This window comes from Poeciliopsis prolifica, unplaced genomic scaffold, assembly GCF_027474105.1.
Source record: "Poeciliopsis prolifica strain line A6 unplaced genomic scaffold, Auburn_PproV2 SCAFFOLD005, whole genome shotgun sequence".
NCBI classification, from domain to species: domain Eukaryota; kingdom Metazoa; phylum Chordata; class Actinopteri; order Cyprinodontiformes; family Poeciliidae; genus Poeciliopsis; species Poeciliopsis prolifica.
In genome coordinates, this window is record NW_026562380.1 from 847,615 (window position 1) to 873,289 (window position 25,675).

The 25,675-nt window shown below is 38.4% G+C and overlaps 1 protein-coding gene across 1 annotated transcript in view; it reads left to right on the forward strand.

Annotated features, from left to right (window-relative positions):
- The first annotated feature begins 2,345 nt into the window (after positions 1-2,345).
- LOC129359609 (serine/threonine-protein kinase 32C-like) overlaps positions 2,346-25,675 on the forward strand; it is an 83,966-nt gene continuing 60,636 nt past the window's right edge. Inside the window, exon 1 of the mRNA XM_055029357.1 lies at positions 2,346-2,726. Within this exon, the coding sequence (XP_054885332.1) occupies positions 2,645-2,726 (82 nt within the window). The 5' untranslated portion in view covers positions 2,346-2,644. The remainder of the gene's footprint in view (positions 2,727-25,675) is intronic.

Genomic DNA, 25,675 nt, shown 5'->3' on the forward strand with positions numbered 1-25,675 from the left:
AGTACTTTTTCATCAATATTAAGGATTTACTTACATAAAACAAGCTCTTATATCTTGCTGAAAGCTTACTGACAGAAAAGAAAGTAACCTATTTGGGTCTACATTGTATTTGGGTTAAAAAATGTTGACAGGAAATTTGCAAATACCACTTAATAATTACTTGTTTTTGGAAGAATATAAGATTAATACCTAAACACCTACTATAAAGTCCTTGAGAAAAAGCAATCATTAATAAATAAATAAACAATGCTTATCCTGGTGGGTGCACAAGTAAAGCCTGGTGGCTCGCCAGGCTTACAGTACACTGGGGAAACCCTGCAATTTAAATATTAATTGTTCTACTCATATTTATTTAATAATTTTTATTAATGTTAAATTGCTACAGCTACATTTATTAAGATACTGCTTAACAACTGTATTTAATATTGTATCCAATAGACATTTCTCAATGAAAAACATATTTAAATCCCCCAGGTTACCACATTATAGTGTGAATAAATGGAAGAAAAAAAAACTTCTCCATTTCAAATGTCCTCTAAAATGGAATGTGGCATCATTTGGAGAGCAACAACTTCAACAAACAAACCCAAAGTGTAAATTAATAACCTTCTGGTCTTTTTTTTCAGTACTCCGGCTCCACCCATCCATATTCTAATCGGATTGTCAAATATTAATTCACTGCTCTGATGAAGGCCAGCGCCAGTTAACACCTTACATCGCGTTAAAGCCCACCTCTGCACTCTGTCTTTGTTCCTAGGGATCCAGAGGCTGCACATGGCTTTAAACAGAGGGTTGTTTTATGTGCTACGTGTGGCAGGCACGCCGACTTCTCCTGGATCCGTTCCTTCACAGTCAGCCGGTGGACGACACTGCCGTAAATAGTAACACTCCGGCACGGAAGGAGCTTAACTTGAGAGGTTGAGCTCAGGGACAGTGGGAACAAAAGAACAGACCATGATTTGGCTCCGTTAGTAGAAATGGAATATTAACCAGACCACCATATTGTGAGTGGCAGGTTTGCATTTGAAAGAAAAACAACAACAAATAAACAGATAAACTGGATTTTCTAAATATAAGAAACACCAACTTTTATTATAAACTGATTACAATTATTTAATTTTATCCAAAATATATTCACTATTGTTCCTGCACTAATCATCAGTAGGACAAAAATGTACAAAATCTGTAAATCAAAACTGACCAGCATAACATACTGTGCTTCATTAAATGTATCAAATGTGGCATTTGAAATTATACCAAACCACTTATCCGAATTAGATTTTGGTAATAACAATAACGACAGTGAATGTCATTATCAAGTAGGCGTCCCCTTTTGTTGGAGCTGAATCTGCCTGGAGTAGCACTCTGGCGTGTGAATGGTGCACACCCAGTAACTAAACCAGCAGTGGCAAGTGATGGTCAAGGTAACCAGAATAGTAACATGTAACTTCCGGTTATCTTTAAATAAAGGACCTGATTGCTCACAAAGTTAATAATAATAATAATAATAATAATAATAATAATAATAATAATAATAATAATAATAATAATAATAATAATAATAATAATGACAAATGCAATACACTGAAATTGTAAATAATAAAAAAACGTTTTAATAAATAAACAATTGAACACATTCCAATGAATGTGTTTACGTTTAAAATAAGTTCAACACCATCAAATAAATAAGCTTAAAAACAAGTTATAGTTGTTCCACAAGAAGGAAAAAACATTTTAAATAAAGCCAATATTATATTAATAATGATGATATCAACAATGGTAAGTGGAATGCAATCAAATTGTAGTTTTGAAGTTTCCCTCCACTAACAATAAATGGATATTATTTTTTTTTAAATGAACAAAAATTATAATTATAGCAAAATTTATTGAAATTTAAATGTAATACAATTATACAAAGTTATAGTCGTAGTGGCAATAATAATAATATCAATAATAATGAACATTGTAATGAAATTTCAGCTATGAGAGCAACAGTTTAAAATAAATCAAATAATAGTAATATTTGAATGATATTGCTACTACAATACCCCTCTTAGAAATAATCATACTAAATTAGAAATTAAAAATTATACAGTAATAAGCCGTAACAAAATACACTTTGTTTATTCCCTTGTAAATATCCACAATAATCTATCTTTATAAGCGTTGTTTTCCCAGTAAAAAGGGCTAAAAGCGTTCCTGTCGCAGCGACTTTTATTTTCTTAAGCAAATTGTCTCTGCTTCCGGTCTTTATTTGCAGCTTAACGCAGCTTCCACTGGCGGCAGCATCGGTGAGCTGGAAGCGTATTGGTCTGTCTGCGGAAGACAGCTGAGCGCTACAAACATCGAGTCACTGTTTGAACATCCAACTTACAGAACACTGTCAGATCCCAACACATCCACAAAACCCCCATCTCCTCCGAAAACACTTTTACCACCATCATCCTCATTCAGTCGCGCTGCTGCAGATTATCGGCTGAACAAAAAAAAAGGGGGTGGGGGACACGGACAGATAAAAAGAAAACATCCCCCAAACCAAACGGAGTCTGGTGAAATGCACGGCTGCCTGTTTCTTAAGGAGGAGGGTGTCCAACGCTGAGCTGTAGTTTCTCTCCAAGAGGCGAGGAATGCAATCTGAGCATCAATGTTTCACTGGGGCAAGTGGAAGAAGAGGATGGGAGCCAACAGTTCTTCAAAGAGACCAGTGTTCGACGAGAAGGAAGATGGTAAGCGCTGGAAAAGTAAAAACATTGATTAAGTTGAAGGAGTCATTTACATAATTAAGTGAAAAATGCATTTAAAGCCCAAACTGAGCTGTGAGGGTTAAAAACTGAGCACATTTGCTGTTGGACTTTTTCCTGTGTCTTGGTAAAATTATTTGCTTCCTTTTATATTCCTACGAGTTACATAACCCATTTTCGACGGGAAGCAACATTAGTTTTCTAGTTTGATCACTTCCTGAGAATAGAAAGTTTCTTAAAGTGTCGTTCTGATGCAGCTTTTCAAATCAGAGAAGACACTCAGGAAATCAATTAGGCCAGAATAAGACTCTTGATGTTGGATAAAATTAAGTAAAACAGCGGTTCAAGTGTCTGTGCATGAAATGTTAAACATCTACCAAGATCTAAGTACTCCTTTTAACCAACAAAGGTAATTACTATTATTAGTAAGTCACAAGATTAACCTGTTACATACATCACAACAAATAGCATAAAAATAATCTGAGATTAATCAGCGGAGGTTGTATTGGCATGTTTAAATTAGTAGTACCAGAATCCTGGACAGATGCACCAATCCGGCTTTTTGTTTCCAGCATTGATTTCTGTTTTTCTCTGTGGTCTGACCTGCAGATTTAAACAGTGACCAATTCTGATTCGGAAAGAATACAAGTGGTAAGAGATGGAGGGAGACAGAATCCATTGGAACAGGATGAAATTACATTAACCTGTCTGATGCATCCAAGCTTATGTCACTATTTAACTCGAAGAAGTTCAAGTATAAATCTAAAATTCACTTGATAATTATGTTGTTGCTTTCTTTGTTTTGTGTTGATCCTGGTTGGATTTACAGTATTTGTGTGTCATTGTAACCTTGTTTTATATAACCTTTGTTTGTTTTAACAAGACAAATCTCTCATTGTCCAGAGATGACTGATGAAAAATAACCTTTGGCTAATTCTGGTGCATTTACAGAAATGTTAATTGGTGAGCATTGTCCCTCCCAAATACATTTTAATTTCCAATGTACCCCTAACAAACCAGCAGGAAATTTTTTTATCTTTACTTTCTTGTCGACAAAAATCAATAAAAAAAATGTTGGCTTTTACCTGCTTTCTAAGTTTGTTTATTATAGAAAACCTAAATCGACAAGAGATAACTGGAAATTGGTTTCAGTCCAATAAAAGCCCAATTAGTACATCTCTGCTTTAAAAAAAATAATGAAAAGTTAAGTATTTCATTGTGAAATAAAACCAATATTTGCACAAATCAGATTGGTACATAGAGAAACCCCTAATTTGTTTGTTGACCAGTAAAGGCAGATCATTGCATCTTTAAAATGGTCCAATGGGGTTTAATGTAAAACAGACTTTTGTTTTTAGCTTCAAATCCTGTTATAATGCTATTCTCTGGAGTGTTGTTTTGATTCTTCTATGAATGTTTGAGAAATACTTGAATCACTGGGGGCAACCATAATGTTTCGTCTCACAAAGCTACACCTTGGAGTTTCTGCCGCACAGAGCATCATCCGCCTGCCACTCAGCACCTCCAGACTAGTGGCAGCAACAGTTAGCAAACACCTGGTGGAACTGCTGCATGTCTGCTGAGCGCAGCATATGATCCACAACGCTCTTAATAATGATCGTAAATGGCATTGTTGCCATTTACAATGTCTTAAAGACAGAGGCCAAATTCAGGGCGTCAGATAAGGCGATGATGCTAAGTCAAGTTTGTTTTAAGCTGTGTTTTATGTGTACTGCATTTTCATAACAATAAAAGGTAGCCCTGGGTGATATGACTTAAAAATAAAATCTAAAAATTTCTTGTAAAGAAATGATGAATGGCAGTAAATATTTTCTAAAACTTGCTTTTATTTCAATCATTCCTACTTGGTGTTTACTGGAATTCAAAGTCCAAGACTTTGGAAACACAAGGAATGCATTGGTGGAAAAACCCCCCCCAGATTTTCCAAAAATCAACTCTTCAAAAACAACAACAAAAAAAAACCCCAACTTTGATCAGATTATAAAATTGATTAATCGTCCAGACCTAGCAGAAGGTAAGTTATATTGTCCCAGAAATTATTACAATAGACGGCAATATTGTAATTTAACAACAATATATGTTATAATATAACAATAATCATTCAACTTAGACAAGGAAAACAGGCAAAAGCGCCAGGCACGACTTTTGTAAAGAAACAAAGAAAGACAGAGCAGAAACTACTTCTTACTGGGTATCAAATAGGCTGTATTGACACAAATTTTGCTGGATGATAAATTGCCCCACTAATTATAGTGATAAATGTTAATATTGATATTTTAACAATCTAAAATAATAACAACCAACTGAAACAATAACCAAAGTGGATTATAAAGTCTCTATAAACAAAAATATGAATCATCAAAATGTAAATTATCAAGCCCACTTTAATTTATTGTGTGGTTAATTGATACATTCCTTATTGCGACAGGCTCAGCTGTGCACCCAATAAGCTCAACTTCGCTGTATCTCTTAGATGAACAAAAAAAAAAAAAAAAAGGCCATGGCTGCAGAGGCAAAAACTCGGATAAATGAGGTCGTATCGCAGCAGGGATCCGGTCATATGTTTGTGTCTCTGTGCAACCTCTTGCAAGGATAACCCAATTAGGTCTACAGCAGTTCTGTCAGCGGCCTTGAAGGGAAATTGTCCAGCTCCACGGGTCAGGCAGGCTGCTGTCAAGGCAAGTATACGTAGAGAGAGCAGAGAGAGGAGGCAGGAAGGAGTGGCCCTCCAGCTTTAAGTGCTTTTCTCTGTACAGCAGCTGATCACAGCTGAATCTGGGATCTTTATGGTGTCGCTGATTCTGGATGATTAGAGGGGCAGCATTATGTATTTTCCGATCACATGGCGCCATTTCACACCAAAATCAAGTCAGCAGCAAAATGCAGCATATATTGAATATGACTTAAAGGGGCAGGATTATGTGAAATCGACTTTTTTGATCTTTACATCATGTTGTTAGGTTATTCCATAATCAAAAACATACCTGGAGTGTTGCCTTTGATTCTTTCATGCATGTCTGAGAAATCATTTTGTCTCCATGGCAACCATTCACCTGTCCAAAACTTCGGGTAGGACCTTGGTCCGCCTTCGAGCTGCAATTCTGAAGCGTCAGAGCTTCCACCTCAAATAGCACTCCTACCCTGAGAGACTTCCCCTCTTAGTTCCTTCAGACTAGCCAGCAGCAAATAGCAAACACCTGGCAGAACTGCACATCTGCTGAGCTCATCACAGGAGTTACTTCTCATTGCATCGCAGGTGTTTGCTAATTGCTGCAGCTCTGAGGAAGTGCTGCACCTCGAAGGCGGGGCTAAATCCAACCAGGTGTATTGCACACCTGAATGGTTACAATGGGGATTAAATGATTTCTCAAACATGCATGAAAGAATAAAAGCAACATTCCAGGTATGTTTTTGACGAGTGAATAACATTATAACGTGATGTAAAGCTCAGAAATCACGAGGAAACAAGGAGGTTAGGTTTATTTTCAAACATTACTCAGGCTGGTGCCACTCATGAATCACAAGCTCCATTATTATCTTAATCACTGCTGTTGCTTTAATCACCATCATTATGCATACAGATTGAGCTCGGATCTGCTGCGTGGTGCAAAAGTGCGTTTGATGTAATTATGCTGCTGGAATGTGGCCTACAGCGTGTGCAACAATAAAAACAGTCCCCTGCTCAGCCACTCTGTGAATCTAATGTGTGTGAGAGTGATCACCTTGAGCACGGTTTACCGCCTCGCTTCGCTTTCACCCCGCTTCCTGTTCAAAGAGCTGCTTGGAGCTGATAAGAGCTGGAGCGAACCGGGCCGACTCACCCATGCTGGATGTCATGGCTCCGAGAAACGGCTTCCCCACCCGGTTGGCTTCTTGGCCCAGTGATATTTGGTCAGGTTGATGTCCGGTTCAGCTGCCAGGTGCCTGCCTCCTCCTGGCTGTTGGAGGTGATTGGTAGAGGAAAGGCGGCGGCACCGACCCAGCTCCTGGTTCTGGTTGTGTCTCGGCTGCCGTCCATCCCAGGCTCACTTGGACCCACGGTGCTGTGTGCTGCATTGAGTCCACTCTGTTGGGTTCTAATGATAGGAGAGATTCCAGTTGGAAGATTGGAGCTCTGATTGGAAATTTAGAGTTTGATCACATGATCAGAAAACTGTTTCTGTCCGTCCATCCATCCATCCATCCATCCATCCATCCATCCATCCATCCATCCATCCATCCATCCATCCATCCATCCATCCATCCATCCATCATCCATCATCCATCCATCCATCCATCCATCCATCCATCCATCCATCCATCCATCCATCCATCCATCCATCCATCCATCCATCCATCCATCCATCCTAATGCTATTGCCTAACTGACTCTGGTGCAGTTTGTTCATCTGTCAAGAACAAAATGCTTGCGTCAGATTAACAAAATGAACTTTTAACTCAAGTAAAAAAGCTATAAGTAATAATGTGTTTCAGAATTCTGTGGTTATCTTTCACCTCCTAACTTTGACCTCTGACCTGTTACCTGTTAGTGACCAGAATCTCACCTGAGGAGGAAGTGATAAATGTCTGGGGTGATGTGATGAACGGTCCTTCATGTCTGACCAGGAGCTGAATTTAATTTCTATCCTCCAGACTCATGGTCAACAAAATACTCTCCCCAGCCTCATTTGAAGCACACATGATGTGAATTAGTAGCAGTTCTCAGCAGAGTGTGAAGAATCGACAAATGTCAACTTTAATTGAAAATGAGCTCAAACTTGTTATTTCTGATCCAAGGAAATTTGAAGCGTATGCTTGACGCCGGCGTTTGTGTGGTCTGTGTTTTCTATTATCTCTCTGTATCCATTTGATCATTTGTGTCGAGCCAAAGACAAATTTGCACTTCTGTGGACAGTAAACTTCTTATTTCGTGTGTAGGCGTTTGATGGTGCGAGTGCCTGGATGTCTGAATGTGTGCCTTGCTGCTTCTTCCATCAGCGATTGAAAGTCTGAGCCTCTGAGGATAAAGATAGATGCAGATATGGATGTCTGATTACAGGCACTCCCTTTCTTTCATCTGCATTTCTTGATACAGTGCCGCTTCCTTTCTGCCACCAGCTCCAGAGCTGCTGTGACACAGGATGGAGGAAAACTGTCCTGGCAACATTTTGATGCCGTCTTTTAGTATCTGGGCGATACCGACCGAGAATTACATTTACCTGATCCAACCTCCTAATCCAAGAACAACTGCTGATCCACAATCAGGTCACAATTGCTGATCCTTGTCACCTCCTAGTCACAATCAGCAATAAATCAATTAAATGCATTAGTTAAATGTAGTTACATTTGCATAATTAATAGTTTCTCTTTTTTCTCTATCTTTCTAACGAAAGCTGGATGTTAAAATTCTTGAGTCTGGGTCTCAATTACCCATTTTTTAAAAGAACAATTTTATCGAGATTTTTGCTGTTTTGTTTATTTATTTTGAATATTTAAAGTGTTTTCTAGTTACAACTTTAAATGTTGACTTGAATTTAAAGTTTATTGATCAGTGAGAATGTGTTTTTTCATAATTATGCCATTACTGTTGTAATGGTCTCAAAACAAAAATATTACCGTTTATCGCAATAACTTCTGGGACCATTTATTGCCCAGAACTATTTCATTAATTTTAACTTAAAACATGCTCCAATTTCTGGCTTAATCACCACTTTTAAGCTTTAATTTCAAGCATACTGAGATATTTACATTAGAAATTAGACCAAAAATACTTACAGGTATTTAAGACCGGCAGGTATCTAAAAATTGCAACAAAATACTTCCTCACTTCGAGTAAATCTACAATTCTGCAATAACCGCTGTCAATGTAATCCTGTTTATGGAGGCAAAAAAATACCTGCTGTCAATCAGTAGAGAGGCGTACATTTCAAACACTAAACCTTCAATAACAGAGTAATAGATTCTAGGGAAAATCGTAAACTCAGAGAACTGAAGCTTGGTTTTCTGCTTTAGCAGCTGTGCTGTTGGTTTCAGGACAGCTGAAACGTCAGTCTCTGGCTATAAGTCTCATACTGTGTTGTTTTTTTTTTTCCCTACTGCACCTGCTGTTCCTGCTGACAGCACCCATTTTAACTTGCCACTACAATGGCTGTGCTCTCCTGGAACAATGTTTTATAAAAACGTTTTTTTAAATCTGTTGTGAGGCTCTCTTTTCTCTCTTTTGTCCCGACCAAAGTTCCTACACCGCTTCTTGTGTTGTTTCATAAAAGCTTTGCCCGCAGCCACACGTGCCGACGTGTCCAGCTCTCCAGGGTTATGTAACCCAGGTTAGCTTCAGGCGGCGACAGCTGTAGCGGCGAAGGAGTCTTCAAAGCGATGAGCTCAGCCTGATGCAGGTGATAGTTGGAGGAAAGGTCGCTCTCGCTTGTTGAGACGTGTCCATTTAGAGCAAGGTTATTATCGACAATGAAAGCGAACGAGATAACAAAACTACAAAAAAAAGTAAGACTTCCCAAAAAGGAAATCTGCTCACAAAGATAACTAAAATTAACTGAATGTATAGAGAAAACGTGTGTAGTTTTCGCTTGTGTCCAGTTCCCAGTTTGTGTTTTTTTTCCTGTCATGTCAGCGAAAATCAAAAGAAAGCATCACAGTCCAATTAATATAACTGTGTTTTAGATAAAAAGCAGTTTCTTGCAGTGGAATAAGATACAGCAAATTATTACAGTGGAAAAATGACAGAAACCTTAAAGTTCACTTGAAAAGCTCCCTTGCAGGTGAAGTTATTATGTTTGCAAAATGTTTGAAAGTTACTCTGCCACATATATCTTTTACACTTGTCTGGTATGTACAGTCGTTCAATTACGCTAAGTTAATACATTTCCTTGAAAAGTGTGACAGTTTTTTGTGGATTTCTATCATTTGTTTTCTGTCTTGCACCTGGCATGTATCTGGCATTACTAAAAAGTCTAAATCAGTCACTGAAATGAATAAAAACTAAACTGAAACAAAATATTTTAAAATATCAACTAGCAAACAATTGGCCAACATATGAAAAACTCGCACCTGACCTGCTTTCCAGGTGTTATTGTGATTATTTGTCTGAGAGGTATTGTCATTTATTTGCACTTAATTAACAAATTTACTTTCCTGAGTTTTTGTTACACAAAAACCTGTTTTCTGCCTTGACTCTGGTATGCAACTGTTATTACAAAAAACAACTGAAACTAATAAAAACTAAACTGAAACTAAACATTTAAAAACTAAACTTGAAAAGCTTGGAAAAGATCTGCTTTGCAGCTGATGTTTTTGCCTGGTGTGTATCATTTATTTACACCAAATTAACAAGTTTTCTTAAAAATTGCGACCATTTTTACAATAGTTACATAAAAAACAATTTTTATTAACTACCCTCTGTCTTACCTTTGTTATATAACAAAAACAAAGACGAAAACTATAACTGAAACTAGTTGGAACAAAACTAATACGAAACATTTTTAAAAAATGATTAAAACTAAAATAAAATTGAAAATTTAAGCAGCAAAGCTATAGGAGAGGAGAATGCATTTCCTCTTTCACTTTGTTGGACGTTGCATTGACTTGTTTCTGACCTGTACATAGAAAATAAGAGTAAATCAAAAAACTTGCATTTCTTTGTGACTGGGAAAACAAAACCTTGCAGCAGTAGTTAGTTTGACATTCAGCTGATAGATCAACATATCGCCTCTTCCAGCTCTTATTTCAAGCCAGTTCGTGACGGCAGTTTTCCTCCTGTGGGGGAACCTGAATGAGACTGTAAGTGCATCTTCACTGCGCTCAGGCTCAGGCATCCCCGCAGCAAACGAGGAGGATCGCAGATTACAAAGACAGCCAGAGCCGAGCGACAGGCTGATTGATGGGAAACTCTCTGTAGTTTGGAATCCAGTTCATAACGCTTGGTCTGCCTCTATGAGGATGTGGAGGTGGTTGACAAAACCCTGGATTCCCCCACTTTAACACCCCACTAAGACATCATTTCCCATAGAAACCAATTAAAGCTCTTGGCAGATAACCTCACTGTCTCTGCGTTGTTTTAATAGCAGAATTATTCCAGCTTGTTAATAGAGAACAGCACTCTTCCTGTTTCTGCACAAATTTTTTTTTTTCAGTAAAAGGATTAATCCCCGTTAACTAAACTTCTTCTTTTATTGCTGCTCTGCCTCTTTTTAATTTCTTCCCACTACAGATACAGTCCACAAATACACAAACTGTGTTCAAAGGACAGAAGAAATATTCCTGCACATGGTTTACGCAGCTTAATTCACCTTTCATGTTCACCTTTCAGTCTCTAATATACATCTTGTGCTTCATTAGAACAATTCAGATGAATGAAGAATGATGTGTTAGATTGGTCTAGACCACATATGTCAAAACTCGAGGCCCGTGGGCCAAATTCGGCCCGCCATCACTTTTTAGGTGCCCGTCTAAATTCTAGACTAAACACCAAGTGTGCTTAAATATTACTTAATCAATCAAAGCAATTTGGTTTTTGTCTGCTTACTACCAAATTATATCAATTCGAGTTTCTTGTGAATTATCATGAAAATTAATGGAAAATCAACAAATCCCCACACTTCTTTGAACTAATAATTAGGAGTTTATTGCATTTTTTTCTCAAAAACTTTCTTATGTTTACTAAACAGCTGCTTCAGCTTTACTTGATGCCAGATTGGAGTCCATAATCAATGCAGAGAGCAATAAAAAGTCACATTTACCAACATAAATAAGAGCAAATATTTCCAAATTTGTACCACAAACAGTTAAATCCTGAAGGGACTGAAAAGATGTTCAATAATATTTCATTTTAAGAATTTATTGATAGTCTAACATTTTCTGAACAGGTTTGATCAATACATTCTGTCAGAACCGGCCCTTCAAGAGCATTCGTGATCTTGATTTGGCCCCCCCCCAAAAAAATGAGGTCGACACCCATGGCTTAGACCACATGTGTCAAACTCAAGGCCCGGGGGCCAAATCCGGCCCGCTGTAGCTTTTTATGTGGCCCGCCACAGACTAGACTAAACACTAAGTGTGATTAAATATTATATTATTAATCATATCAATGCAGTTTTTATCTGTTTACTGCCAATTTATATCAATCAATCCCTACAGTTTCTTCAGAATTTAGTTGATGTATGATTATAGTCCATGATTTATACAGCGAGTAAATAAAAAGCCTCATTCATTATTAGTTCCTGAAGGGACTGAAAAGATGTTCAAAAATATTATGTAATTTTAAGAATTTATTGACATATTAACAGTTTGTGAACAGGTTTTATCAACACATTCTGGCACAACCGGCCCTTTAAGAGCCTTCATGATCTCGATTTGGCCCAAAACGAAAATGATTTTGACACACCTGGCTTAGACTAATAGGTGAATTTCTGTAAGTCCAGATCCAGTGAGACAAAGTGAATGTGCACTGAAGTTTTTCCTGAGCTGTTTAAAGTGAAGGCACAGATACTAACGTTCAGCCTCTTAGACTTTTTCTGAAGCATCCGTCATTCTTAATTTGACATTTGATATTGCAATCTGTGGAAAACCGAATAAATCCAACAAACAGAACTCGTAGAAAATTTCATTACGCCCGTCTTATCAGCCTGGATCAGCTCAGACAAGTAGCTGGAGGAGGGAGAGTTGTTGTTTTTCACGGAGCGCTTTGAAGCACGGTCTGATGCATGAGCTTTTGTGCCTGATTCACAACCTAGTTAGCTGCTTTGACTCAGCATTTCCCTCTGCTGTGCCATGATTTGTATTCATCTGAATGTGCTGCAGTCAGAGCTGAGAGTATAAGTAACAGATTTAGAGCTGTCCTCATGCTAAAGTTTGCAGACCGTGCATAACCGAGATGCAATAGGCCAGCAACTGTTCTCTGTGTGACTGCAAGTGGACATGACAGGACAGTCAGCCACTTTGATGCACGAATGCCACCCCCCTCGTCGCTGGAGGACCTCATGTGATGCTCTGAGATCTCTTGAGCAGCCAGAGGGTTTGTCACTCGCTATTCTTCACATGCACGCAACACTAACATGGCTAATCAGAGAAATCAGGGCGAGGGAGAAGATCAGAGCGCCGAAACCCAAGTTTACAAGCTGCTGGTCACAAATCAGATGTCTTTCTTACTCACAGTTGTTTTTTAAACCAAAGGCTAATTAGATCTAATTAATGTCAATAATAAGATGCAGCACTGAACATTATTACCATCACTGTCATCCAGCGGCACAAAGAGGCAGCCTTCTGGATTTGAATCTTTCAAGTCAAGTGGTTTTATTGAGACTCACACATACTGATAAAATGCCTATATTAATTGGATTTGTTGTGTTTTCAGTCAATATTCAGGGTCATAGGAGTTTTCCATTGGTATTTTTGGGACTAAAGATGAATTGTTTGGAATCTGCTGTTGGGCAGCACTGATCAAGGCATTCTGGTGTTTTCATACCTGATACTCTGATAGGCTCAGTCCAATTGGGGACCAAAGGTGCAACCTTTGTTACATTTTCAGTTGGTTTGGTTCGCTTTCACTTTGTCAAATTAACCAAACCTTTTGGAAAGCCTCTTCTCCTCCTCGCCTGTGGGGGCACTGCACCTAGAAAAACTGAAGGAAACGACATAAAAACCCATGAAGAAGACACTGACACCATTCACGGCTCCCCAAAAGAACCAAACTTTCTAGGCAAACAAACTAGAGCTTGATTAAAGTGGACTGAACAGGGATGGTGTTTATCGATTTATATGGTGTGCATTGTGTAAGCCAGCTACTGGGTGAGCTCTGTCTTGTTGCAGCCTGTCTTGAAAGATATTTGCATGCTTGAAACAATCCAAGAATGCTCTATTATAGGCTCAGGGGAACTCGCTGATTTCTCCAAGAACCTGTTGGGTTTTTTACTGTGGTTTGAAGGCAGTGTTATGGGATGCATCTGCATACTGACCAACCTGCTGCATTTCAATTCTTATTGTCTTTCTTGCAATATTCCAGACTGAATATCCAGTAAAAGGCATCCCTATTAAATGTGACAGAAACTCCTCCCTTCCAGCTGCCCCTGAATGGACAGTTTTCCCCTGAGTGGGGTGAAGTTTGTATGCAAACAAATCTGCTTCTAGTCATAAGGCAAACATCTGTAAAGACATCCTCCCTCTGCTGTTTACAGGTGTTGAAAGAGATATGTCAAATTCAATTTCTAGTCAGAAAGCTGTAGAAAAAAATAGAAAAAACTTGATTGGAGTTGATACATCATGTGTATGTGGACATGACTCAGGAACTGAAGATACTCTTGTGTCCTAAATACCTGCAAGAACAAACAGAAGTCAGGTGTATCTGGGTCAGAACATGATGTGTCCTGCGCTTTCCTCAAGGCAGAACTGCTAAGAGGGAAAAGAAGTAGGCCACAGTGTCCTTTCCCTCTCACCTTAAATGTACACTTAAATGCAGCACTATGCATACTGTGCTTCGCAGCAGCAGCGGCAGTGTTTTGACATTTTTTAAATGCGACATCTCCCCTGTTATTGCAGAACAAAGCCTTTTCTTCCCTCTCCTTTTCTTACATGTTTGATGCTTGAATTGCACTGTGCCAATCATCCACAAAGCTATGATGATAGATACATTAGTTTTTCTAATTACCGCACACATCCAAGACAGCCTTACCTTTGTAACAGTTCAAGAATTCACTTAACGTCCATGTTTGGAGGAGTGAGTGCATATTTCAGCTCTCTGTGTATTTTGCACTTTTGGCTGGAAATAAATAGTTCCATTTCCTGACAGGTCTGGTGTAGCCTCACTATTTCGCTTTTCTCATGCAGCCAATTTGTTACTGCCTCTGCTGCATTCCCTTTCCACCTCACATCATGCTTTAAATAGAGCCCTAATGTGTCCCTCTGCGAACAGTCGAAAGGTTAGTATGGCATTTTAACCCTGGAGCATGGTCTATTACTTTAGGATGGGTCACAGTTCAGTGGTTTGTAAAACCAGGTCCCACAGAAATGCGTCAAGATGTAGACATGTCACTAGTGTTTGGTGTTGAGGTTCAATTCTTCAGCTAAATGTTTTTGAAACTTTGTGAAAAAGGGGGATTTTTGCTGCTCTTGGCAAACTTCTTGTTATATTTTCTTCTGGAAATGCCTACACTGGTCAAAAATTGCCCAACAGTGATGAGAGAGAATAATATAGACACAGAAGAAGACTACTGGGAGTTATTGCTGCCTGTGGTGGTTCTAAAAGCAGCTACACTGTTCTCATTCAAGACGCTGAAGTTTTATTTGCTTTCAAATCCAACTAGAATAGTTTTGCTCCAAATACTCAAAGTCTCTTATTGCAGTCAACATTAGAAGAACATTGATTAACAAATCCAAACTAATTGGTGAATTGTTGCAATCCAGAATCTGTCATGTCTAAAGTGAGACATTGGCTTCTTGAACTTGATATCTTTCTGTACTTTTCTCCTGGCAAGCACTCAGAAGTACATTCTGCAAAACACCCTGTGAATTTAGGGAAACTTCCCAGTCAACACTTGATACAATAAAACTGCAGTAGGTAGTTCTGAGAAAACTGTGAACTGTCTGAAAATTGGACAATCACACCGAATAGGTTCCTCTTTGACTGCAGAACTCAAGAAATTGGAAGTTTTCCTATAACATTCGCTTTTTCCACAAACAGCACAACTGCAGCATTCCAGCAATAATCATTTTGAACAGTGGTACATGCTCAATGGTAGAAGGGGTGCGAGCAGCGGGTACGTGAGCATGATCGACACTTCTAAGACTTTTCTCCTGGGGGATTGGTTGTTTCTTACTCAAAGTGGTATAGTCTTGTAAATGCCAGTGGGACGACTGGGAGGAGGATTTTATTCCCACAAAACATCAGTTTTATGTTAGCGTGTCAGGACTTAATTATGGTTTCAACAAATATGTAAAAATGCATTCTTACAAAAGTTACCTACTGATGTTTTAACGTTCTAGTAAGTCACCATTAAGTCTGGGGAGAGTTAGAAATTTAACCAGGCAATTTTACAAAAGTTCTGAGGAAGTAACATGAAAGTTCTGTTACAGTCCTAAGAGAGTTACGAAAAGCACATTAAAGTTATGAAAAATAACCATTAGGCCTCAACAAACTTCCAGAATAAAAGCCAGTTATTTGTTCTGAAATGTTCTGAAAATTATATTCCAGGAAAGTAACCATTAAGTCTCATGAAAGTGATGTGTAGATTAACAGATATTGAACAGGAAATTCCAGGAAAGTAGCCATTTATTTCCTCTAAGGCTCTAAAAAGTAGTCAGTATATTAAAGGAAGTAACATTCAAAACATCGTACAAAATTGTCCAAGTTCTGGAGAGTGTGGGCCATATTACGAGGTTCAACTTTTTATTTCAATTTATTCAAATGACTTCTCGTGTTTTATTTAAATGTGGTTCTTGAATGCTAAATGTGCCGCGACCTGTGACCTCTCACTGGTGTTTTTGTTGTTGTTTATCTGATTTCCTTTTGGTCAAACAGAAGAAGCAGCTACGATTCTGCTGAGTGGTTTCAGGATGTCTTGATGAATGTTTGACGAGTTCATCCACACGACGTTACCTTTGACTTTCAATAATAATAATATTGATTAGTAATTATGGGCTCAGAGAACGTATTCCTGTGCCGTGTTTCATTAACGAGTCGAGACGTTTGAATACACAATGTGCCGATTCAGGCCCAGGAGTCGTGAATCACAGTGACTAAATTATGGGACCTGATGATGCGGCAGCAGAATGATCTCCGTTCACACACGCGTACACAAAGGAGCCCGTCGCCACGGCAACGTCAGAAGTTTTCACACGGTCCAGATGATGTTTTGTTGTGACAGTGCCGTGCATCTGAGAGTTCCCATACTGCAGTGCAGAATTGTCCTCTGAAGCGTTCTCGTCTCGTCTCGCTCCCTCTTCATCTAGACGATCTTTAGATGTACGATTCGGGCCCCTGTGGTGATTTCCCCGCGCGCAGAGGTCCAATTTCACGTCTCTCAGCAGCGCGGCTCTACGTTTGTAATGATTGATTGGCGTCATTTGAGCAGCTTTTTTTGCACGTCGTACTGTTTTGGTATTCTGTCCGCTCTTACATGCTTGCATGTGTCTGAGTTTGATGAAGTAAAATAAATGGTGGAAATGGAGTGATGAGGAAACAACAGAGACTAGAGCAGCGACTTTAAAGGGTTTTCTGCGTCTCCATTAAAAATAAAGCAATTAATGCGTGTGGCATGTGTCATGCAATAAATCATTAAAAATCGCGGCGCCATGATCCTCCAACTACTTCCTGTCGTCTTCTTCTTCATGGTTTGCACCAGTGGTAACATCCGGTTGTTGATCATGTGACTCGTGTGATTGCAGTGTTGCAAAATAAACCAATGTCCATACAGCCACCGCGTCACATCACCAAAACTTAATTTTTCAAAATAGGTTTTTTTACCCTAAATGCAAAATGTTTATATATATATGTTTTTACATTTTAGCTTAATTACTGCTCTGAGTATGTTGTTCTTTCTGTCATGAAATGTGGTGGTGAAGATGGTGAGGCAGGCGCTGGAGACCCAGGTAAGGTGAATAATGAAATTTAATGAAGAATATCAGTTAAAAAAAAACACAGTCAATAAAGTTGTCCGCGGCTAGGCAGCACGGCTGAGCGGAAGCCAGGGCTCACACCGGTAGCATCTAGTCATGCAGGCGGCAAACAAAGACAAAAGAACGACGATTGACAATATGACAAGGACCCGACGAGGAACAGAGGACACAGGAGGGACTAAATACACTGAGGGTAATCAAGGGAACGAGACACACCTGGGAACAATCAAGGGGAAGACAGGACAAGAGGAGAACTCAAGACACAGAAAACTCAGAATAAAACACAGAAAAACACAGAACCTGACACTTTCAGCAAATTGCCATTTTTAGAGTCTTTATACTCCAGCTAACGATTAATCAATTTCTAAATTAGTTAGTATTTATTTCAATAATTGATTAATCACAATTCAATTAGTCGTTTCAGGCCTGAACAGATTCTCCATCTTGCTTGACAAGAAACTCTTCATATTTACGTTTGTGATGGTAGGACAGAAAAAGCATGAGTGCTGAGGGAGTAAAACAGTTAAGAGCTGAGATTCATCCCTGATCTGTGCTCTTCTTCCATCCATCCATCCATCCATCCATCCATCCATCCATCCATCCATCCATCCATCCATCCATCCATCCATCCATCCATCCATCCATCCATCCATCCATCCATCTCCAGCGAGAGGTGAGATTCTTCTTCGATCATTTCAGTTTAATTTAACATGTAACCATAGCAACAAGGTGTACCGCAGGAGTGACGTTCTTCTCTGAGTCTGCTCTTGTTCATGTTTTGAAGAGATGGCCGCCACATTAGTGCAACAACAAAAGCCTTAATGTCCGCTTTAATTTTTCTGCAGGATGGCTCCTTTGTGATGCCCTAAAAGCTGCCCAACAGATGGAGAGTCTGAGAAAAAAAACAAAGAAAAAAAACAGTCGAGGGTAATTAATGCGCGTGCAGGAAGACTCAAGATGGTACGACCACGTGACTCACCGCTGGAATGTGGTGTAAAGTTGCACCGGCACATCCTCCGCGTATCCAAAGCTCCCTCTGCATGGCCAATTATCAACCCCAGCCGAAGTGCAAAGCCTTAAAGGACCCTGTGCTTCTGATGAATATTTATGCGGCGCTCTGTTTGGAGAGGCCCCATTTAGACCGCATTAGCACTGGAGCATGCAAGGAGAAAATAATGATGCTCCGTGATGATAGAGATTTAAGTAAACAAATTCATCAAATGTAGCCCTCAGCTCGCTGCGCGGGCACTGAGGAGTTTGGAGGGGGGGCAGGATCTTTTTGTTTTCTCATGTTTTCCCACTGGCTTCGCAGGAAAACGACTTTCGCATGCAGATCTCTTACAGAGGCAGCAGTTTGCTGTTTCTTTGATAAATGAGGGAGTTTGGTTCAATGATCCGCTTTACTTACGGTGAGGCGGACATGACGCCTGTAATGTGTGAGGCATCAGATAAAAATAAAAGGTTTACTGGAGGAGAACGAGTTTAATCCTTTCCTCTGGTGTTGGGAAGAAGTAATTCAATTCAAAATCTCATCGATTTCTCTGGAGATACTTCTGGATTCACAGAGTGATGCAGTTTAATTTGTACTATTATGGCTTGCAGATTGGGCTGAGTGATTAATCAAAAAGTAATCAATTAATTGCTTAATTCGATTAATCATTTAATCACTTCATTTGAATAATTGCATAAATTGATTAACCGATTAAATTTGATTAATCAAATATTTGTTTTTTGAAGATATAACTTTTGGAATATCTGTTTTTTTATTTTTCAAATGCACCTCTTGGGTTTCCAAACTTCTATCTACTTGGACTTTGAATCCAAATCTAGGATTGAATATTGGGTCATATTTTTTTAAAAATATAAGGATAAAGTCATAATATTAAAAATATGCATTATATTCAAAGATAGTCAGAATTTGAGCTCCAACACCAAAAAATAACAAAACATTAAAATAAGAAATGTGGAGTATCTTGTGAAGTTATACTTTGGCATGTTTTACAAATAATACTTAATATCTTCTAGAAATACTTCACATTTCCAACAAATTATAACCAGTAGCCGAACATTGAAAATATTTTGCAAACCATTGTGACCATTTAGAAGAAAGATCCAACTGAAGTGCTCACAACAGGTTGTAATAATGTTTTTCTTGTAATTTTAACATTTTTACTGTTAAAATTGTGTCACTATTTGCTATCATTATGACTGTTATTAAAATTAAACAAAAATTGTCAGGCTTAATACTCTGTCATACAGTTCGAAGAAGAGATGATTAAAATAAAAGCCACTTTTTGTGGGAATCTGACATAAAAACTGTTTTGATGTCTGCAGTTCATTTTATAATATAGCCAGAATGTGAGTATTCTTAGTTTTAAAATCACTGTAATTAAAAAAAAAGTGCCTTACATTTCTTTTATTTTAAAGAACAATAGGAAATCTGATAAAAGGCATTTAGATTTAAATTTTTTTGCAATATAGTAAAAAAAAGTCCTTGCTATGATGTAGATGTAAGAAAATAAAAGCCTCAGAGTCAGCATAAATCTTTTCATGACTCGTTTTTTGCCCTTAACTGTGATTCCCGAAAGAAAATAATGATAAAATAAACAACGTTTAAAATTACAAACAAAAGAAATTAAATCTGAATATATGTTATTTTTCTAACTAAGTGAGATGTTTGTGAGATAATTAGGAACGATATTAAATGGAGGAGAAACACGTGCACTTCCTGGACCTGCCAGTTCCAGCGTCTGAAGTTTCTTAGCCAAGAACAGCAGGTTGTGTCTACAGGAAGGATTAGCTGCACGCCATAGTTTCCCACTGAGTGGAAAACTGGAGATCCACCTATCAGGGATTTTATGGACAGTTTCCAAATCTGCAGTATTTGTAAAGCCGCGTTCTGCCAACACGACTTCCAGCCAATTCCTGTTTCCTAAATGACTGCAGTTTTTTCTTCTTTCTAGATTTATTTAAGTTTCAACCATCTCATTAATGTGAAGTAAATCTAGGATTTTATATCTTTATACTTACATTGTGTATAAATACATTATACATTGTGTTGATAGATTGATGATTTATTTAATTGATTTTGGAGAGAAAAAATTGACAATTTTCCACTTTTAACATTTCCAACGTATTTCTCAAAATTTCTGAATTTTTGACTTTTCAAATTCTGAAATTTCTAAGTTGTTTCCTCAGAAATCTTTTGAGAGTAATCAGAAAATTTCTGAGCATTTTCCAGAAAATATTTGTCATTCAAAATTCTGAAACTTCTGATTTGTTTCCAAGAAAATGGCCGACGTTAATCTCAAATAAAAGTCACTGCTCTTTCTGTTGTATCTTAACACGCCGTCTTAGCAGTGTGAAAGTGAACCTCGACAGCTGAAAGCATAAAAAACTTTTGAAATTTGGATCCCCACCAAATCTACCGGACCATCAGATGTCAAAGCGCCCTTACTTTTGTCTGATTTGTTTTCGAAATCATCACATCCCTCATGATTCTCAAACACCCTTTGGTTTTCACAAAAAGCTTCCCAATCAGCATCATCTCAAAAGTTGCGCTGCTGGAGATGAAACAAGCTCCTTTAACGCTGCGGTTCCAGCCAGACCTTCTCTCTTCATCGCCGTCCAAGGCTCATGCCCTTCCCTCCGCTGATCAAAAGAACATGTGTCCTGGTGAGACTATCAAAGAATATCGGGAAGATAAATACGGCCTATAAAAAATGTCAGAATGAAATTAGGATAAATGTTACAGGAGGTTTCTCTGGTGCTGCTGACGACTACACGCCATGAAATGTGACTTACTAGAAGCCTAAAATATTCAGTAATCACGTGGGAGAGGAAGCTGCTGCAAAGCAAACAGTTTCTTTAATGCAGAGCCTTTAATGATCCTGGTTTCACAAGCACTCAGTCGTATACTTCTGCCATTGCCTGTGTGGATATTAAAGTGATGTAGTGAGCACTCAAGCTTGCAGTCCTCATATTTTAAAACAATACCTTTCTGCAGATGCTGTAAAGCTTCCAGGTTGTTGTGTTCGGCATTTATGCAAATGGAAACCTGTCAGCGAAATCAAAGAAGACAGTTTGGATGAGAAGATGGAGTATCTTCAGAAGATAAAACAAGAAATGATTGATGGCTGACCCCATTGATTCTGTCCAAGACGATGTGCTAGTCACGCTGACTCTCAGATGTGCTTCATATTAACATTTTCAGCTTTTCTCATTTCTCAAAGGACAAAGCTTTGCTTTCATACTCGCTCTCCCGTCTCCCTTTTAATTTGATATTCAGATTACAGCCGCTGCAGAAAGAGCCCCGCGTGACAGAACCTTGGCAGAATCTCGAGCTGTTTCAGGGGGAATACCGGCGAAAACATTAAAACTCAGTCATGTGGACTGAAGCTTGAGCGTTATATGAATGATATATTCTGACAGACTGAGATAATCAGGAGAGAGATGAAAGAAAGCGGCCGATGACAGCGCAGATTCTTTTATCCATCTAACTCATGTTTGTGTGGCTTCAGGTTTGATTTTGGGAGAAACTTCCTGGAAGAGAGCAGAAGTGAAAGGAAAGGAGTTTGTTTTGGTAGCTAATCATAACTGGCCAGTTGTAATTTTCAAGTGAAAGCTTTGTATTATAGCAAATTTCATGTTTCATGTCTGTTCCTTATGAGCTCCTGCATCTGTTGCACCTTTCATGGCCTCCACAAATTTCTTCTGGTTTTACATATTTTGTCACATTTACCTGACTTAGATTAAACTATCTCTGCATTTTTTATGTTTTTCCACAATCTGATCCAAGTCAGGACTTTGACTAGGAACCTGAAAAGCCTTCATTTTGTTTTAGGCACTGCAATTATTGTTCTGTTGCAAAACCACTTTGCTAAAAATAACATCAAAATCTTATGGTAGAGAACAGAGTTTATTGATCCTGAGTTTATTGATCCTGAGTTATGGTGGGTTTACAGGTTAGTTCAAATAATTATTTACAAAAACAAGGTGTTAGCAGCCATCTCTTCATCTGTAGTACTTTGATATTTACAGCAGTTTTGGGGGGAAACAGCCCACTTTGCTAAATAAGTTTAGTTAAATATGAATGCCAAAAATAATACATTTAGTGTTAAATAAACAGACAAAATATATGCACTCTAAGCAAAAATGTTAATGTTTGCTAAAACACTAATGGCTTATGCAACTTTTTAAGATGCTATTGCTGAAGAGACACCATCATTTTCCAGCCTTGGAAAGAATTAGGCACCGCTGTGATTATATCAGCCAATTGAAGGTGTGGAAGTTGATGTTCCCACATGTTTTCATCCATATTTGAGATTTGTTGTTTTGTTGTTTTTTTTCACATGCATCAATGACAGTTTGGAAGTCATGTAAATAATTCACGGAGCATCCTGATGAGGTAGTATCACTTTAAATAAATGAATGCAGTTAAATTTTTTGTGAAGTCTTAGTAGCTGGTGTAGCAGTTACCACTTTGAGATGTTTAAATGCCACCAAATTAGTCTTTTTTCCCCCTCAGTTTTAGTCTCTGTTCTCCCAGCTGAACTCTGAGGCATGAAGTGAATCTTCGCGTTGAACCTTGGCTCCATGGCATTAAGTGGTATTGCATTGATCAATGTGTCAAGCCCTATTGACATCAAAGGCATTAGGTTGCCTCCCCATTAGATAAGTGCTTTGCATTCTGCGCGCCCCCCAGTGCAGCAGCAGCAGCAGCAGTCTGCGAGGCAAGGCGAGATGCATTCAGTTCAGGTGACAGCCCAGCAGTATAATCGGTCCGGTTTATTGATCATAGTGGGGATTCTCTGCAGATTATGTACTTGGGGGAATCCAGGGTGAACTTGAAAGCAGAACTGAGTCATTGTTGTTGTTTTGATTTGAAGTGGAATGCATTTTCTAATCTTTCTCATTCTTGGTGGTTTTATGTTACACCCAGAGATATTTTTAGAGATGAACACTTACTGAATATTGAGGCTGTGGATTTTTTTGTTGTATCTTTCCATTACTTATCAATCAAGACACACAGCTAGAGTTGTTGTCCTAAATGAAATCTGAATTACAAATATTAGTAAAAACAGAGGTGAAGGAAACAGATTGTAATACAATTTTTAATTTGCATTTAGCCTCAGAATTTCTCCATCTTGATCTTATTTAAATTGCATTATAAAATGGAGGCATCTTACATTTTGTGGCCATTTGGTTAATTTTCTGTTTGCTTGAGATTTTGTAGCTGATCCTTTTAAAACTGGAAGCTGAAAGCCTGATGAATGACATAGGTAATCCAGAATACATAAAGCATTGAAAGAGTGCAAAGACTCAAAGATTTCAATTTAAAATGATTTTAATTCAACATAGAATGTTATTTCTGGTTGGAATTGAGCAAAGAACGTCTCTAAATTAAATAAAAGTATGATAGAATAATATGTATAATTCACGTTTGTTTCTTCACATTAAGAATTTTGAACATTTGTAATATTATTCTGAAAAATATTTCTTAGAATTATATTGGAGCTTTTATTTTATAATTGTTGACCAGTTTTCCATCTTATTTGGGGAAAAGAAAGCGGATTTGCGTTTTCTTGCTGCAGGAATGCGGTCTCAGTCAGATACTTATTTAATCAGGACTTTGACTAGACCGTTCAAAACATTCAGAAGAAACCTTTCATCTGAAAATGATTCAGGTGAATGAATCATCTCTGGGTCATCTTTGTTTATTTTGATGACTAGACACGTTTTTGCTCCACTTTTGGAAGTTGACATGTTTTATGAAGCAAACATCTTCTGTCATTGCTCTGAAATTTAAAATTGGTTTCACATTTCACTGAGTACTGGTTGTGTTTTCTTACTGTTTCACACACAATAACATCTAAATCGGTTCTTGTAACATTACTGAGTGATTTTGTTTATTTTGAGTTTTCCCTACATATGCATTTTATGGAGATGTCACAAAAACTGTGATGTTTTAATCTCACCTTTTGTCTTTTTCCAATATTAAATCTTAGAAACGTGGTGAAATTGTTTCTGCTGATCGATGGCTCCTCCTCTTCCTCTCTCATACGCTCTTTGTGCCGGGAGCAGCCACTGTAATGATGATTAATAAAAAATGTCTCATGAAAATTACATTATCTCAGGATTCATAATTTATATCAAAATATGAATACACAGCCTAAGTTTGTATTCATCTCTACATGCCATAGATGTTTTTGTGATCTTCGTCTTTGTGCTTCCAGACAGTTTGATCTTATTGCATCGTCTGAAGGTGTCCTCTTTGTGCTTCACCTCCTCTAACCTTTTGTCTGCATAAAAATATGTTTCCTACAGACTTTAATTATCATATCTGAGATTTTGATTAAAATTTTCTACGCAATCACCAATTCAAGAGGAAAGAAACAATCAGAAATCTGTCATAAAATGAGCTGGATGGTGAAGCCCTTCCTGCAATAGCACTGCGCCCCCCATAGGGGGCGCGCCCCACACTTTGGGAACCACTGGATTAATGGATCACTAGATTAGTTCACAACTAATTTGATTATTCGTTTCAGTCCTGATTGAGTAATCTGAAGGACAGACACGACCAGCATTTTCTCAGCCCTTTCTGTTTGCACGCCGCTGTCAGTCTCACACTTCCTGTGCACCTCGACTCGGGCTTTCTGCCAACAGCAGCTTCCCGAAAGGAGACAAACACCCATCGACGAGGTTCTCCTCCGTGTCTGATCAGTGCAGAGTCCTGCTGGGTCAGCAGATTGTAGCACCCAGACAGAAAAAAGAAGGTTGTCGTTCTCCCGTTACGCAGTGATAAAATATAGAAACTGGCTTTCTGCCGAGGCTTTGGATCCATTTGGCTGTGGTCTTTAGCGCAGTGTCCAGAGAAACCTGAGAGTGCTTGATGGCGCCAGCATGCTGCGCTGTAAAGATGCTGGTTTCCTCCCAGGCCTCGCTCACCATCATGCAACTGTTGTTTTGTTTTCCTAAAGCACCACTTGATTGTGAAACGTTGCAGCTTACAGAAACGCTCAGCAATGCTTCGTTGATTGCTGTAATTTTCACATCAGTCTCAGACAGAGGTTCCTAAGGTCTTTGGTATTCGCTGCGAATGTTCCTGCGAAGAAGTCGGGTCTCGTGGCTCTGTGAGCGAAATGGTTTCTCTTTGGCTGGAGTTTATATTTAATATTTGACAGGAAAAGCAGTTCATCAGAAGCCGCACTGATTTTTTGTCTTTTACTTTTAAAGGTGACGTATAAGGGTTCCTTGAATAGGTTGGGATAAGTTTACATATTCATTACAGTTTTTGCCCCAAATCATTCCTGG